The sequence below is a fragment of the Eptatretus burgeri genome, chromosome 13 (genome assembly GCF_056783735.1).
Source record: "Eptatretus burgeri isolate ZD-2024b chromosome 13, Ebu_testis_v1, whole genome shotgun sequence".
Lineage (NCBI taxonomy): Eukaryota > Metazoa > Chordata > Myxini > Myxiniformes > Myxinidae > Eptatretus > Eptatretus burgeri.
This window is the reverse complement of record NC_140973.1, coordinates 50140622-50153407: the sequence shown is the minus strand read 5'-3', so window position 1 is coordinate 50153407 and position 12786 is coordinate 50140622. Positions and strand designations below refer to the sequence as shown.

Genomic DNA, 12786 nt, shown 5'->3' with positions numbered 1-12786 from the left:
AGCAACTGCTGACTGTACATCCAGATTGGGACACGAACTACACTGTCGACTGCAGGGTGCTCGGCAAGTGGCTTAACCACTCCAGCAAGCACTCCCATTAAATGGTTGATAAGGAATAGCTGGCCAGGCTGTGGCTGCACACCATATAGAATCCCTTTAACTTTAAAGCAGTCTTCACCGTGCCTGCAGCAGTTAAATAAATGAAATGAATTCATTCAAATAATAACTTTATCCACAAAAGAGTTGCTGTTTAACTGAGGACAACCCTGGAGACATCGCAAAGTTTAATCGCCCGTGAAATAAACATTGCAGAAAATCCGCCACGTTGCCTGCTCGTCTCTGCACGCGTCATGTGGTACATCGGTTTGCAGTCCATGCAAACGTCATAACATTATTTTAAAACGTCTATTTTTCACCACATTAGCTTTGATTCCCTGTAGAGCACCTTGAAAAATCTCTGAAAATATAGACAGATCTGGCAGATGCTGTGGATAGGCAGTCCCTCTGAGTGACAGGGCACAATGTCAAGCAGTGAATGCAATAAATCATATAGCTCAATGAAGCTGGTTAATTTTGGCACATTCCTAAATTTTTTGTTCACTAAATATAATTCTCCAAACAGTAGGAAAAGATAAGTTTAATGCTTTGGAAATTTCACATTTTCCTGTGTATGTATGGAGAAGGATGGAACATTGCCCTGCTTGCTTAAAGTAAATAGGTGTATCAACTTAGTTATAAGACTCGTTTCTTTAAATTATCAGATTTCATTCCAGATTTTGAAACTTATTTAGTCGGGATGATATCTGATCCTCAAAGCCAAAATCATATTTGATGACATTCTTTAATTAGTCCTTGAGAGTAGATCGTGGAAAATTGCATCATATAATGCATGAAATCACTCCAAGCTCCTAATTTGAAAGTTGGAGCACTTACAAAAGTGATGGTATACAGCAATTTGTAGCTATGATGAACAGTCATTTGATAATTTTGGTGAGGAAAGTGGGGGCAAAAAAGCTTTTATTGTAAAGAAATCGTTGCGGCCTGTTCCAGGTCAAGGTATGGTTGAGCAGGCCAAAACACATGGCAGCTTCAGACCCCAGCAAAGTAACCCAGTATACACCTGAAGACCCCATAGAGAGCGGTGACCGAGGATCGCCTGATGAAGGATATAATGAAATAAGGCCATTAATTATCTTCAAAAGGGATGTTTTAATTATCCCAAACACCCAATTTTTACTCTTGCACTTCCTTGGAGTTTTCTTAGTATGCATGCAATGGTTCAGGCTGCTATGTTTTATAGTTTTGGAATTATGGAGGACACACACACACACACACACACACACACACACACACACACACACACACACACACACACACACACACACACACACACACACACACACACACACACACACACACACACACACACACACACACACACACACACTGACATTTATTATTATAGATTTATCACATAATTATGCAAGCATCATTTCTAACTCTAACTTGTTGACTTTTGTTATTGTATGTCAAGAACTGAATAGTATGTACTCAAATTGTATCTCAGTATTGCTTTTTATTTCATTATTTTAGTGTTAAATTTTTATCTATTTGCTGGGACAGCTTCTTTGTCCTTCAAACTCTAATAATTGCCAACAGTTTCAATAAAATCAGCATCTGACAATCCACCAAAACCTTCAGAAAGGCTTTAATATGTTTAAAGAAGGCTGAAATGCAGAAAAACAACATTTTTGGGTGAGGTCATATTCCAGTGATTTTTTTTCACAGGTTTTCTCTTCTTGGATCCCTTAAGACTTTCATATATGACTCGCTGAAGTACCCGGCATTGTCCGGGGAAATTCAATGATATATGTATTGAAATATTTCCTGCATGCCGATCACAAAACTTATCACTCAATCACTCCCAGGAAAAACCCAGGCAGTGTATAAGCAACGTACTCACTCAAGGCCTGAACATGGAGGTGTTACAATAAACCTGTGTAAAGCAATCTTTTTCACAACAGGCACATGTGTAACCAATATATTAATTAAATTTTTATTGTTGACAACAAATCACTACAACCTCAACATACAATCTTCACAATGCATATTACTCGATCGCTCCTGGGAAAAAAAATGCAGAGAGTCTATTAGCACAAGACCTGCGATCGACGCCTGAAGGCCAATTATCTGGTTTCATCTGGGGTCAATTTTTATCCAACCATAGCCTTCGACTTTCCTCTGGATGAAAGAGAAGGCCATGAAAAGTTTGGTTGCACTGGTTCCTGCAGGGTCCAAATGCATAAACGAACAAACAATTAAACAAACAAACAAACTTTGTTGAAATTTGGTCAAGGTTGATCAAAGATTTTTCATAAAAATGCCTGTACTATAAGGTGTACTGACTTTGAAAGATTACTTTAATACATGTAACACAATTTGGTCCCAAATGTGGGATAGTCCAGTTTACTTCTCAGGGACTCAAGCCCACAGTTAAGTCCAATAAATGAAAAAGGTATCAAAGATTTGAAGCTTACACCACTGACTAAACTTGCTTTTAATGAAATGGGATTCTGTGCCACAGGTCTTGTGACAATGAGGTTGCACTGCATTTAATGAAGGAACTGGAGATGTGTTGCAGGAATGACCTACCATTTTAAAATAGCAGCCATTCCCATATGGTGCTGTTCGGATAACCAAACTTGAGTGTCCTTCTCACCTCATTCAGGCTTATCATCCTGTTGGCCTATCATGGCTTGTGTATATATTTTTTATAGAGTGTGGGAAGTGCAACAGACAGCACCAGCCTTCAGATGATGTCTTGAAATAATCTGTCCACAACTTTTTGAAATATGCTATATGTTGTTTTTGGCCTCATCTCTCAATGGCTGTTGTTGTTTCATATGCATCTTTTAGCTGCTGGTTGCATCATTTCTGGAAGCGTGGCTGTGCCGCTGATGCAGTGCCCCTGTTTCCAGTAAGCTGGTACTCATTTTGCCGACCTCAGAAGGATGACAGACCGAGTCGATCCACCTGGTGTTATATCAATGGCACGACAGGGGCTTGAACTCAAGACCCTAAGATCTTAATCCAGCTACCTTAACCATTAAGCCAACACCCAGGCTATCTCTCAATGGTGAAGAATCCCTTAAAAAAATTGAAGTTCTCGAATCCAGATCTTCATCTGGAATCAATTCATCCTTATAACACACCCAATATGTCCACCAAGTTTCATTTGAATCCATTCATGACTTTTTGAGATATCCTGCTCACAGACAGACAAACACAAACAGACAGGTGAAAACATAACCTTTGCCCACCTTCGGTGGCGGAGGTAACAAGGTGATCTCATGTTTGAGGTAGATGAATCACCTGTGCAAATAAAGTTTATCAATACAAACTTTTGGTTACGAACTTGTACCCTAATCATTGTTGTTGGTGGGTGTTTTTTTTTGTCTCGTAATTTTGTATTTTTTTATTTTATCCAGTATCATCTGGAAACGTTTACAGAGCAGCGCTCGACGGCTTGGGAGAGTGAGCCCTTTGATGGTATGATGTATTCTTCAGATTAATCACTTGACACAGCATTTGTTTTTATAGCTTGATATGGGGCATGTATGGACACAGACAGACACACGTGTGGACACACTATATATTGTTTTTGGACCAGGGGGGAAATTTGATGGCAAAAGCACGGACACACATGTGGACACACGCACGGACACAGACATGGATGCAGACGCACACACGTAGATGCATGCATCCACATAAAGAGACACGCATGCATGGACACAGAAGCATGCACGGACACAGGCACACACATGCACGGTCATATGGATATACAAGCATGCACAGAGACAGACAGACAGACGCATTGACACAGATGGACGCACATAGACGTGCGCATCCACACAAATAGAGACATGCATGCATGGACACAGACGCACGCACACACGCACAGACACACACATGCAAGCAGATACACATACATATGTACATACATACATACATACATGCATACACACATTGGGGCAACTGTTTATTACATACACAAATTCGACAAAATGTTTTATTGTTCCCTCTTACAGACTGGACCAACCCTTCCTCCCATCCCCTCCTACAAAAACACACAGTGGAACATTATCTCCACAATTAAACAACATGTACACTGCCAGATTGCATTCTCTGTTGTTAAAGCTTCAAAATACATTAACTTATGAACTGAAAACATGTGGAGCTCTGTTAAGTCATTTCAACCTCTCTCTGTTGGATCAGCTGGACAAAAAGGATTTGTATAATTTTATTATATTGTTGCGGTTTTCGCGCCCGCCGGCGTGCGAACGGCCACGTAACTCGAATCGCGGCACGTCGCCCACCGGACGGACAATCCAGTCGTGACCCTCTCGGACTAACGCCGGGAACCAGTCACGGGTGGACCTTTCGGTCTCACCGCGATCGAGCCAATCAGCCCCCGCGTGGGATAGGGTTGCTCGCCAAATTCGAACTACCTAAGTACCCACGCGGAGGGTAGACCGGGCGATCGCACCTCGCCGCAGGTCGACTTCGGACACGGGCCACTTAAGCGACCCGTTCCGTACTATCAGAATAACCGAGCGGTGTTATCGTCGACCTCGACGGTTCGATTAATTATCGGGCGTACTCAGCCCACTACCAACCCTTTACGTGAAGCAAGATGAGGGTTCAATGGGGGAAAAGACGAAGCGAAGCGGGAGAACAGTTCAACAATAAAGCACATTTATTCGCGACGAACGGAAAGCACACAAATACAATTCCACCAAATGCACACAAAAAAAGAAAACAATTCCATTTACACAAAAAGCAAACATAAAAGTGAAAACACAGTGCAGAGCTAATACCGACTACCGAGCACACGGCAACACTTATACAATTCTACTTCACAGACGGCGCCGACAACACATACCCAAAACCAAGGAAAAGAAATACCCTCAAGAATGAGGTAGGCCTGGGGCCGAGACCGGGTCGGGCCTACCCGTCTGGTGATGAGACGCGGAGCGGCGATGGCCCGCAACCCGCGGGCCTCGTGGACAGTGCCTGGCAGGGGGTGGGAACGGGGCCCCCTTGGTCGCACTATCTCAGCGCGGGGGGGAAACAGGAGGGGGTTGCTGATGCTCGGGGTATAGAGGATCTTTATTATATGCGACGAGCGTCTCCACCTCGGCCAGGTCGCGCTGTCGGCCTCCCTCGGGTGCAGCTTCCTGCACGACGCGAGCACCCCCTCGTCTGGTGTCGCCGCCTTTCCACAGCTCCGTCCCCTCCGTTCCGACTCCAACGCACACGACGAGCAGCTCCACCGCCCGCGAAGTCTTGACCCTTTGCTTCCGACTCTCCTCTTCTTGACTCTCCGACCTCGTTCTGCTCCTTCTCTCGTTCCCTCTTGCGACTCTCTTGCAACTCCCTCTGACTGACGAACACCGTCCTTTTATCCCCCCGTAACTTCGCCTTTGACCCCCTCCCTTTGACCTTTCACCTCGCTCCCCATTGGCCCGAGAAAAAGTGGGCGTGAAGGCTTTTTGATCCACAAATTTGCATATATCGATCGCCCTGGGGGCGGGGCCAATTCGCCACTCGCTCACCGATTGGACGGCAAAAAGTGGGCGTGTGTCGTTTTTGATCCGTTTTTGAAGCAGAAAATCCGTGATTTTGTACACGCTGTTCAACGTGCGCCCTACACGAGTCCAGCATCGGTGCCCATGAGTGGCGCGAGATGACGGTGATGCGATGGTGGCGAGTTGTGACGGTAAAGGTCGTGGCGGTTGTGGTGAAGCGGTGGTTGTGGTCGGTGGTTGATGTTGTGGTTGTGATCATGGCGGTTGGTCCAAAATAAAGATAGTAAAAGAAAAACGGCTATCCTGAAGAGTCGCAGCTCGTATAAATGACATGTATTCCCACTAGACAACGGGTTTGGGCCTAACTACACATGCACTTACCGAGATACCTCACCTAAGGGACCTGAATGGTGGTTTGCGAATCTGGTAACCACAACAATATTATTATTCTGTTGAAGAGCAGTGGATATTGATTTAATATTTATTCAATAAAGAAATGCCTTTTTATGTTCATATGTTTGGGAGTGTAATATACGTACTTGTCTTCAAGTGGCCTGGCCATTGTTGGCAACGTTTACACAAGGAAGTAGATGAACAAGCAGCAGGATGCCAATTCCTTAGGTGATGGAAAAAGCCTTTAAAACCACGTGATTCAAGAATCTCAATAAAATAAAAGAAATGAAAAGAAAACTCACATGTACGCACTGGGTTGGTTAGAACAACTTTTTTTTTCACCTACTTTTCCCTTTATAAAAGTATCTTCACCGAACTGGAGTTTTATTGCAACAACAAAATTAAAAACTAGAAGGGCACTTGGGAGAGCGCATACCTCCGCCAAGTTTATTAGTTTACAGTTTGTATCTCACTGATGGGCCGGATCTGGAATTGGACCTGAACCAAAATCTGATCAGCTTGTTATTGTCACCTAACCTACTCATCCACCAAGTTTCGTCCATCCACAACTTTTTGAGATATTGTGTTAAATATCAGTTTCAGCCCCATCACTCAATTATGAAGAATCAGTTCAAAAAAATTTGGATCCGGACCTGGATATTCACCAAAAATTAATAAATTCCTTCTTGTCACACACCCAACCTGTTCACCAAGTTTTGTCTGAATCTGTCCACAACTTGTTGAGATATCCTGCACACAAACAGAAACACAAACAACCAGACAGGGGTGAAAACATAACCACTTTCCACTTTCGGTGGGCCCAGGAAACTAGAAAGCATCTGAAAATGCAAAGCCCATCCCCTTTAATCGGACTTCTTCTGGATGCTAAATGGTAGCTTTGACCTTTTGAGCAAATTATAAATTTGTCCACCATATTCTCATCATAAAGTTTTGTTAAAAATTTGATGACAAAAGCTCAAATGGTAAAAATGTTATGGCCCGGACACACACACACACACACACACACACACACACACACACACACACACACACACACACACACACACACACACACACACACACACACACACGGTGAAACATAACCTTTATCCACCTTCAGTGGCGGAGGTAATAACGCATTTCTTGATATAATGCACATGCTGAGAATCAAGATTGTGGCAAGGGAGGCAACGAGACAATCTGGTGAAAGACTTTCAATGTTTTTGGTGCCTTTAAGGAGTACTTTGAGGGCAATAATTTTATTGTTCAATGAATGAGGCTCCGGCGAATGATGTCCCGCATTAGCTCTGCACACATCTGGCAGGATTCTACACATAAGGGTGCATTCAAAGCTGGTGTGTTCCGCACTGAGTGGTGTGTTTCTCATGCTTTATTGAAAATAAATTTTGTATATTTTGTAGTGTACAGATGACTTTTGGTGTAAGCTATTGAAGAGGAAGTGTGTGTGTGTGTGTGTGTGTGTGTATGTGTGTGTGTGTGTGTGTGTGTGTGTGTGTGTGTGTGTGTGTGTGTGTGTGTGTGTGTGTGTGTGTGTGTGTGTGTGTGTGCATTCCTCTAATGATTTGTGACGATGTCTTTACATTTTACTATTTTAGGCATGCCAGAAAATATAATCGGCCCAGCACCCTTACCATGGAGCATTGCTGTGGACATTCCAGTCATGTTTGCGGAAAATGAAAAAAAAATTCCAGTTCCAAACACAAGCTCCGTGAAGGTACATAGCAAAAGTACCATCCAGGCTTTATTTATTTTTTGAATCTAGTGGAATCTCCAAGGCTGATCAACACGATGGTCCTGACAGCCCAATCCCAAAAACCGGTTAATTGTGTTAACCTCCACCTGTTTATGTTTTTTCGCCTCCCAAGCCTTGCCACAACTGCCTTGGAATGTGTCGACGTCCATGCTCAAAATGCAATGCAATGGGACGGGTAAGAAGGCCTTTGATGGATGCTTCGCATGATGCAATTGTCTGATGCGGTTACTATTGTAAGGTTTCATAAAAAGTGTGCACGGTGCATACAAAAGTCACTTCTAACTTGTGTTTGATTGAAGCCATTGAAATAATGCACACAATAGACCAAAGGACTAAATAAACTAAAATAATAACATGTGAAGTTGCACCATTGTTGTTTGGAGAATTAAATTTTATGTACTTGCATATTTATTGAATTTAAACAAAATAACATGGTTGAACATTGTCAAGGAATCAATGGACATGTAGTATGTTTTTTTGAGACTCAGGCTGCTTCCCAACCCCTCGTGCTACTTCCCATGTACTTCCTACTTCCCATGGACATGTAGTATGATTTTTGATGATAAATGATACCTTGAATGGAAGGGATCAGGGAATATGCTTTATATATTTGAGTATTAGCCCAAGTTTTAATGGAGATGTGAGGTTAGATTATGAGCATTATTTTGATCCACTTAAAGTGAGGATTGACTTTCTGAAATACTCTGTAGAAAATGTTGTCTATTTTATACACAACCTTAATTTTATTGTGTGACTTGTATAGTAAAAGCTCTTTGGAATGTAGAATTAAGAACTTGTCTGTTCGTGAAGACGAGTGTCGATTTGCGTCAGCGGACAGGGTACACAAATGGATGAAATCAACAGGACAAAAAAAATATCGAGGTACGCTAATCACTTTGGGAACCAAGTAAAAGCTGACTTTTCGGACATCAGCCTCTTTTGCTCCGATGAAGGATTAATGCCAGAAACGTCAGCTTCTCTTTGCTTCCTACAGTGGCTAGCATACCTCAATCAATGTGCTGTTGATTTAATCCAATTGTTCTTTGGAATGCAATTAACCTTTACTCACTACTTTACAAAAGTACGTTTAAAGTTTATGCCCGTCTGTGGAACTGTCTTCTGGAGATGGTTCAATCGCACCTTTTCCTCCAGGACTTCAAGGAGGTGGTGAACCACCATCTCATCCCCCATCCTTGCACCTGATCTTTCCTACCCCCCCCCCCCCCCATTAACCCTATCTAACTCAACCCACTTGCAGGCTACTGCTTCTCTATCTCTCCTTTTTACTGTTTGAAATTAAATATCGTAAAATTTTTATGCTGTAAGTTTATTTGCCTTTTCAAGTATGGTGTTGGTAGTGCAGTACCTTGTGTTTGTCAAACAGGTTGAATGCTCGTGGTGTCATGGGAATGGCCAGCAATTCGATGAAGCATGCAGCCACTGCAGTGGACAGGGCCAGAAAAGGTAAATAAAATTCCAGACCTGTTGCTTTTGCCAGACATATCGTTGGTGAGATTTTCGACTTGCAATCAGTTTAATGCTAATTCCACTTTTTAATGCTAATTATATTGCAATGCAATCTTTAACAATGACTACTCTCTAGCTTGGGGTGTCAATATGGTATGGGGCATCTGAAGTCTTGCTGGCGCTGCAGAACTCCATCCGTGCATGGAGGCAATGAATTTGTTGGTAATCCACACAAATAGATGAGCACCTTTTCTGTAGTTTCTAAGGCTCATGGAAGAGATGTTGGACACAAATCACACACTCACCTGCAGACAGAGACAGCAGACATGCTGGGCTTGGCGTCAGACAAACACTGCTTGGCGGAAGTAATTTCCGAGAACACACTCTGTGTCGGCTGGATCATTTAGATGTGGATATCATCTCTCCGCAGTCAGCTGAACACTTTTAGGGAGAGATATTCCTCCCCATGGGACGCCAACCTATGGGGTTTCACCAAGCTGTCTATAATAATAATTGTCAGTATGTGTGTCAGTCAGACAGTCAGTCAGTGTGTGTGTGTGTGTGTGTGTGTGTGTGTGTGTGTGTGTGTGTCCTCCATAATCCAAAACCATGAAACTGAGCAGCCTAAACCTTTGCATGCACATTGAGGGAACTCCAAAGGGGTGCAAAGGTGAAAATTGGGTGTTGGGTTCATTAAAATACACATTTTGAAGATAACTAATGGCCATATTTAATTATTTCCTTTATCAGATACATCCTCGGCCACCTCACTCTTCCTCGAGATGCATCCTCGGTTACCTCGCTGGGGTCTTAATTCGCCATTTTTTTTTTTTGGCCTGCTCAACCATTCCCTAATTTTGAATAGGCCTCAACAGTTTATAAACAATAAAGTTTTTTTTTTCCACTTTCCTCACGCATATTATCAAATGCCTGATTGCATCATAGCTACTAATCGCTGAATACATTGCAATGCTTATAAACACCCGGAGACGTCAGCTTCCATGGCTTTATTGCATTTCTGCACATGTGATAACCCTGAGAATCTCTTCAACTAAGCTGAATTACAAAATTTAAGCTCCATAATTGAACTCGGCAACAGTTCCGAATGTTTAAAAAAAAGTGTTCATTTGTCTAATTCGGACATAGTTTGACATTTCTGGCGTCTCCAGGAGGAGTGTGTTTAATATGACGCATCGGTGATTACTAACCGCTTGCGAAGCCAGCTGTTCCTCAACAATTTTGTTGGATAAATACAAAAAAAAATTAAACGTTTCGTTGTCATGGTAGGATAGCCGAGAGGTACACACACTTCACTCTAAGCTGTCTAACCTGGGTTTGAATCCTCACCCCTCATGCTGCCTTCTCCTCCCTCACCTTCCCTCATGCTGCCTTCCCTTCCCCTCCCCTTGTGCTGCCTTCCCACCCCTCATGCTGCCTCCCAACCCCTCATACTACTTCCCAATATGTATATATATATATATATATATATATATATATATATATATATATATATATATATATATATATATATATATATATCTTCTTATTCTTTTTCTTATATATACATATATGTAGCATTATAAGTTTACTAGAAACGGACTAAGAACCCGAGAAAACGAAATAACTGAAAAAATATGTCCAGATATTATTCACCACATGGAGTCCGTCTCCAAATAGTTTCCGCTATCACCTCCAGCATGTGTTAAAGCAAACAAATTTTTTATCTCCAATTTGTTTTCCTATTGCCTTTATGGGTTTCTCTTCTATAAAATATATCAGAAAATGAAAATGGTTTTTTATTTTAATTTGTGGAATTGACTCAAACACGTTGAGTTTGGCATTTCTTCTTCATTTTGGGTCGTCTCAGCTTGAACGTGCATTATTAAATGCAAACGAATGTTTATCTCCAGTTTGTTATCCTTGCTGTCTTTATTTGTTTCTAATTTACAAAAGATGGAGTAAACAAAAATTGTTTTTCCTTTTTATTTTGCCAAATAGATCCAGATTGAAGTTAATTTCCAGGCAAACATGGTGGCCTGCAGGGGGATGTGTGTCATCACTGATGACGTATTCGACACAATTTCCAAACTCGATGGGTATAGTTTATTCTTCATTTTGGTTGTTTATGTTATGTATGTGTGTTGTATTTAGAATTAACTTTTCGTTTTAAACACAACATTTTTGTACAGAAGTAATTCCAAGTAGCAATTCTGGTCAAGCACTCGCGACGTGGTGCAAGCACTCAATTTGAAACTGTGAAGGCACAGCTCGCTTGGCAAGCGCTAGTTACCTGCTGAGTAAATGAACACACCTGGACATCTCGTGTCTCAACAGCAAACAGTACATGCATCCATCCATGGGAACCATACTTTGTGCAGAGCATTGGTGCTGCCTAAGCAGCCTCCTTGGCTATTGGTTTCAATCCTGGACAGGTCGCCACTCCAACACAGGATACCAGCATGCTGGCACTCATTTTGCCGACCTCGGAAGGATGACAGGTAGAGTCAACCCCACCTGCTATTAATTCAATAGCGGAGTGGGATTTGAACTCAGGATCCTAGGACCCCAAGCCCACCACCGGAACCATTAAGCCAACACCAGGCATATATGTGACAACCTGGTTGCAATGCTACCGAACAGAGGACAAGTTCAGCATTTTCCACCAGCAGCAATGTTCTGCCAGACCCAATGTGGAAATTACTGTGAAGCATCAATTTTGGTGATTGTTATTTTCTGTAATGCCACTTTAAATAAATTTGAATAAAAGAAGATGCTGCACAATGAAATAATGGCGATGCTAAATCCTAAATTATTTATTATAACACATGGTACTACATAAAAAACAAAATTTTTCTCTTCGGGTCTTAAAATACAAATTTTTGTCTGAAAATGGTAGATAGAGATGATATTGACCTGACCTTTTCAAAGGAGATTCTTAATTGTGAGATTAAGTGGGTGTGAGTGTTATGTCTTTGTTTATCATGGTAAAATGTGTATATTTAATTTATTCTTCATTTTAGGGGAACTCAAATGGTTAGTGTCATGTTCAAACCAGATGTGATCTGGCGATGACATCATGGCTGACACATTTTTGCAGAGCTCTGGAACCTCAAAATTTGGCACTGCACCACTGTCTACAGGGTATGGGATTCAGGGTGGCTGGAAGACCCCAATCATCTCCATGTAAATGTGTATCGTATAGTGCCACCCGGTGGTACGCAATATCACAAATCATCTTCTTATCTATATTGCCAAGTTCACAATTCTGGCACCCAGACTTGAAATGTTGTTTATTCAAAGGCACTGCAGTAGTCATTGTTGCGTAGTTTTGCCTTATTGCATCATATAATTGTCTGTTTTGCCTGTTATTACATCCTTGTGGAGGATCTCCAAGTCTTACTCACGTTGTTGTTCTTGTGGACTTTTTTGTTTCACAGCCTACAGTTTTCATCGAAACTTCCTGAAACTTAGCATATATATGTAAAAATACCCTGTGCAGACAGTAACCGTCTCCGATTTTGAAAATTCCTCCTAGAAAAAAAAGTGATGACGTCAAAATATCTC

At 41.8% G+C, this 12786-nt stretch overlaps 1 protein-coding gene across 6 annotated transcripts in view; it reads left to right on the top strand.

Moving 5' to 3' along the window:
- Positions 1–12786, top strand: part of SSUH2 (ssu-2 homolog) — a 94479-nt gene that overhangs the window by 70597 nt on the left and 11096 nt on the right. For all 6 annotated transcript variants that reach the window (XM_085852387.1, XM_085852388.1, XM_085852393.1 and 3 more), the window contains 4 exons: positions 3489–3549; positions 7598–7716; positions 7868–7930; positions 9140–9219. In XM_085852387.1, coding sequence (XP_085708513.1) covers positions 3489–3549; positions 7598–7716; positions 7868–7930; positions 9140–9219 — 323 coding nt within the window. The remainder of the gene's footprint in view (positions 1–3488; positions 3550–7597; positions 7717–7867; positions 7931–9139; positions 9220–12786) is intronic.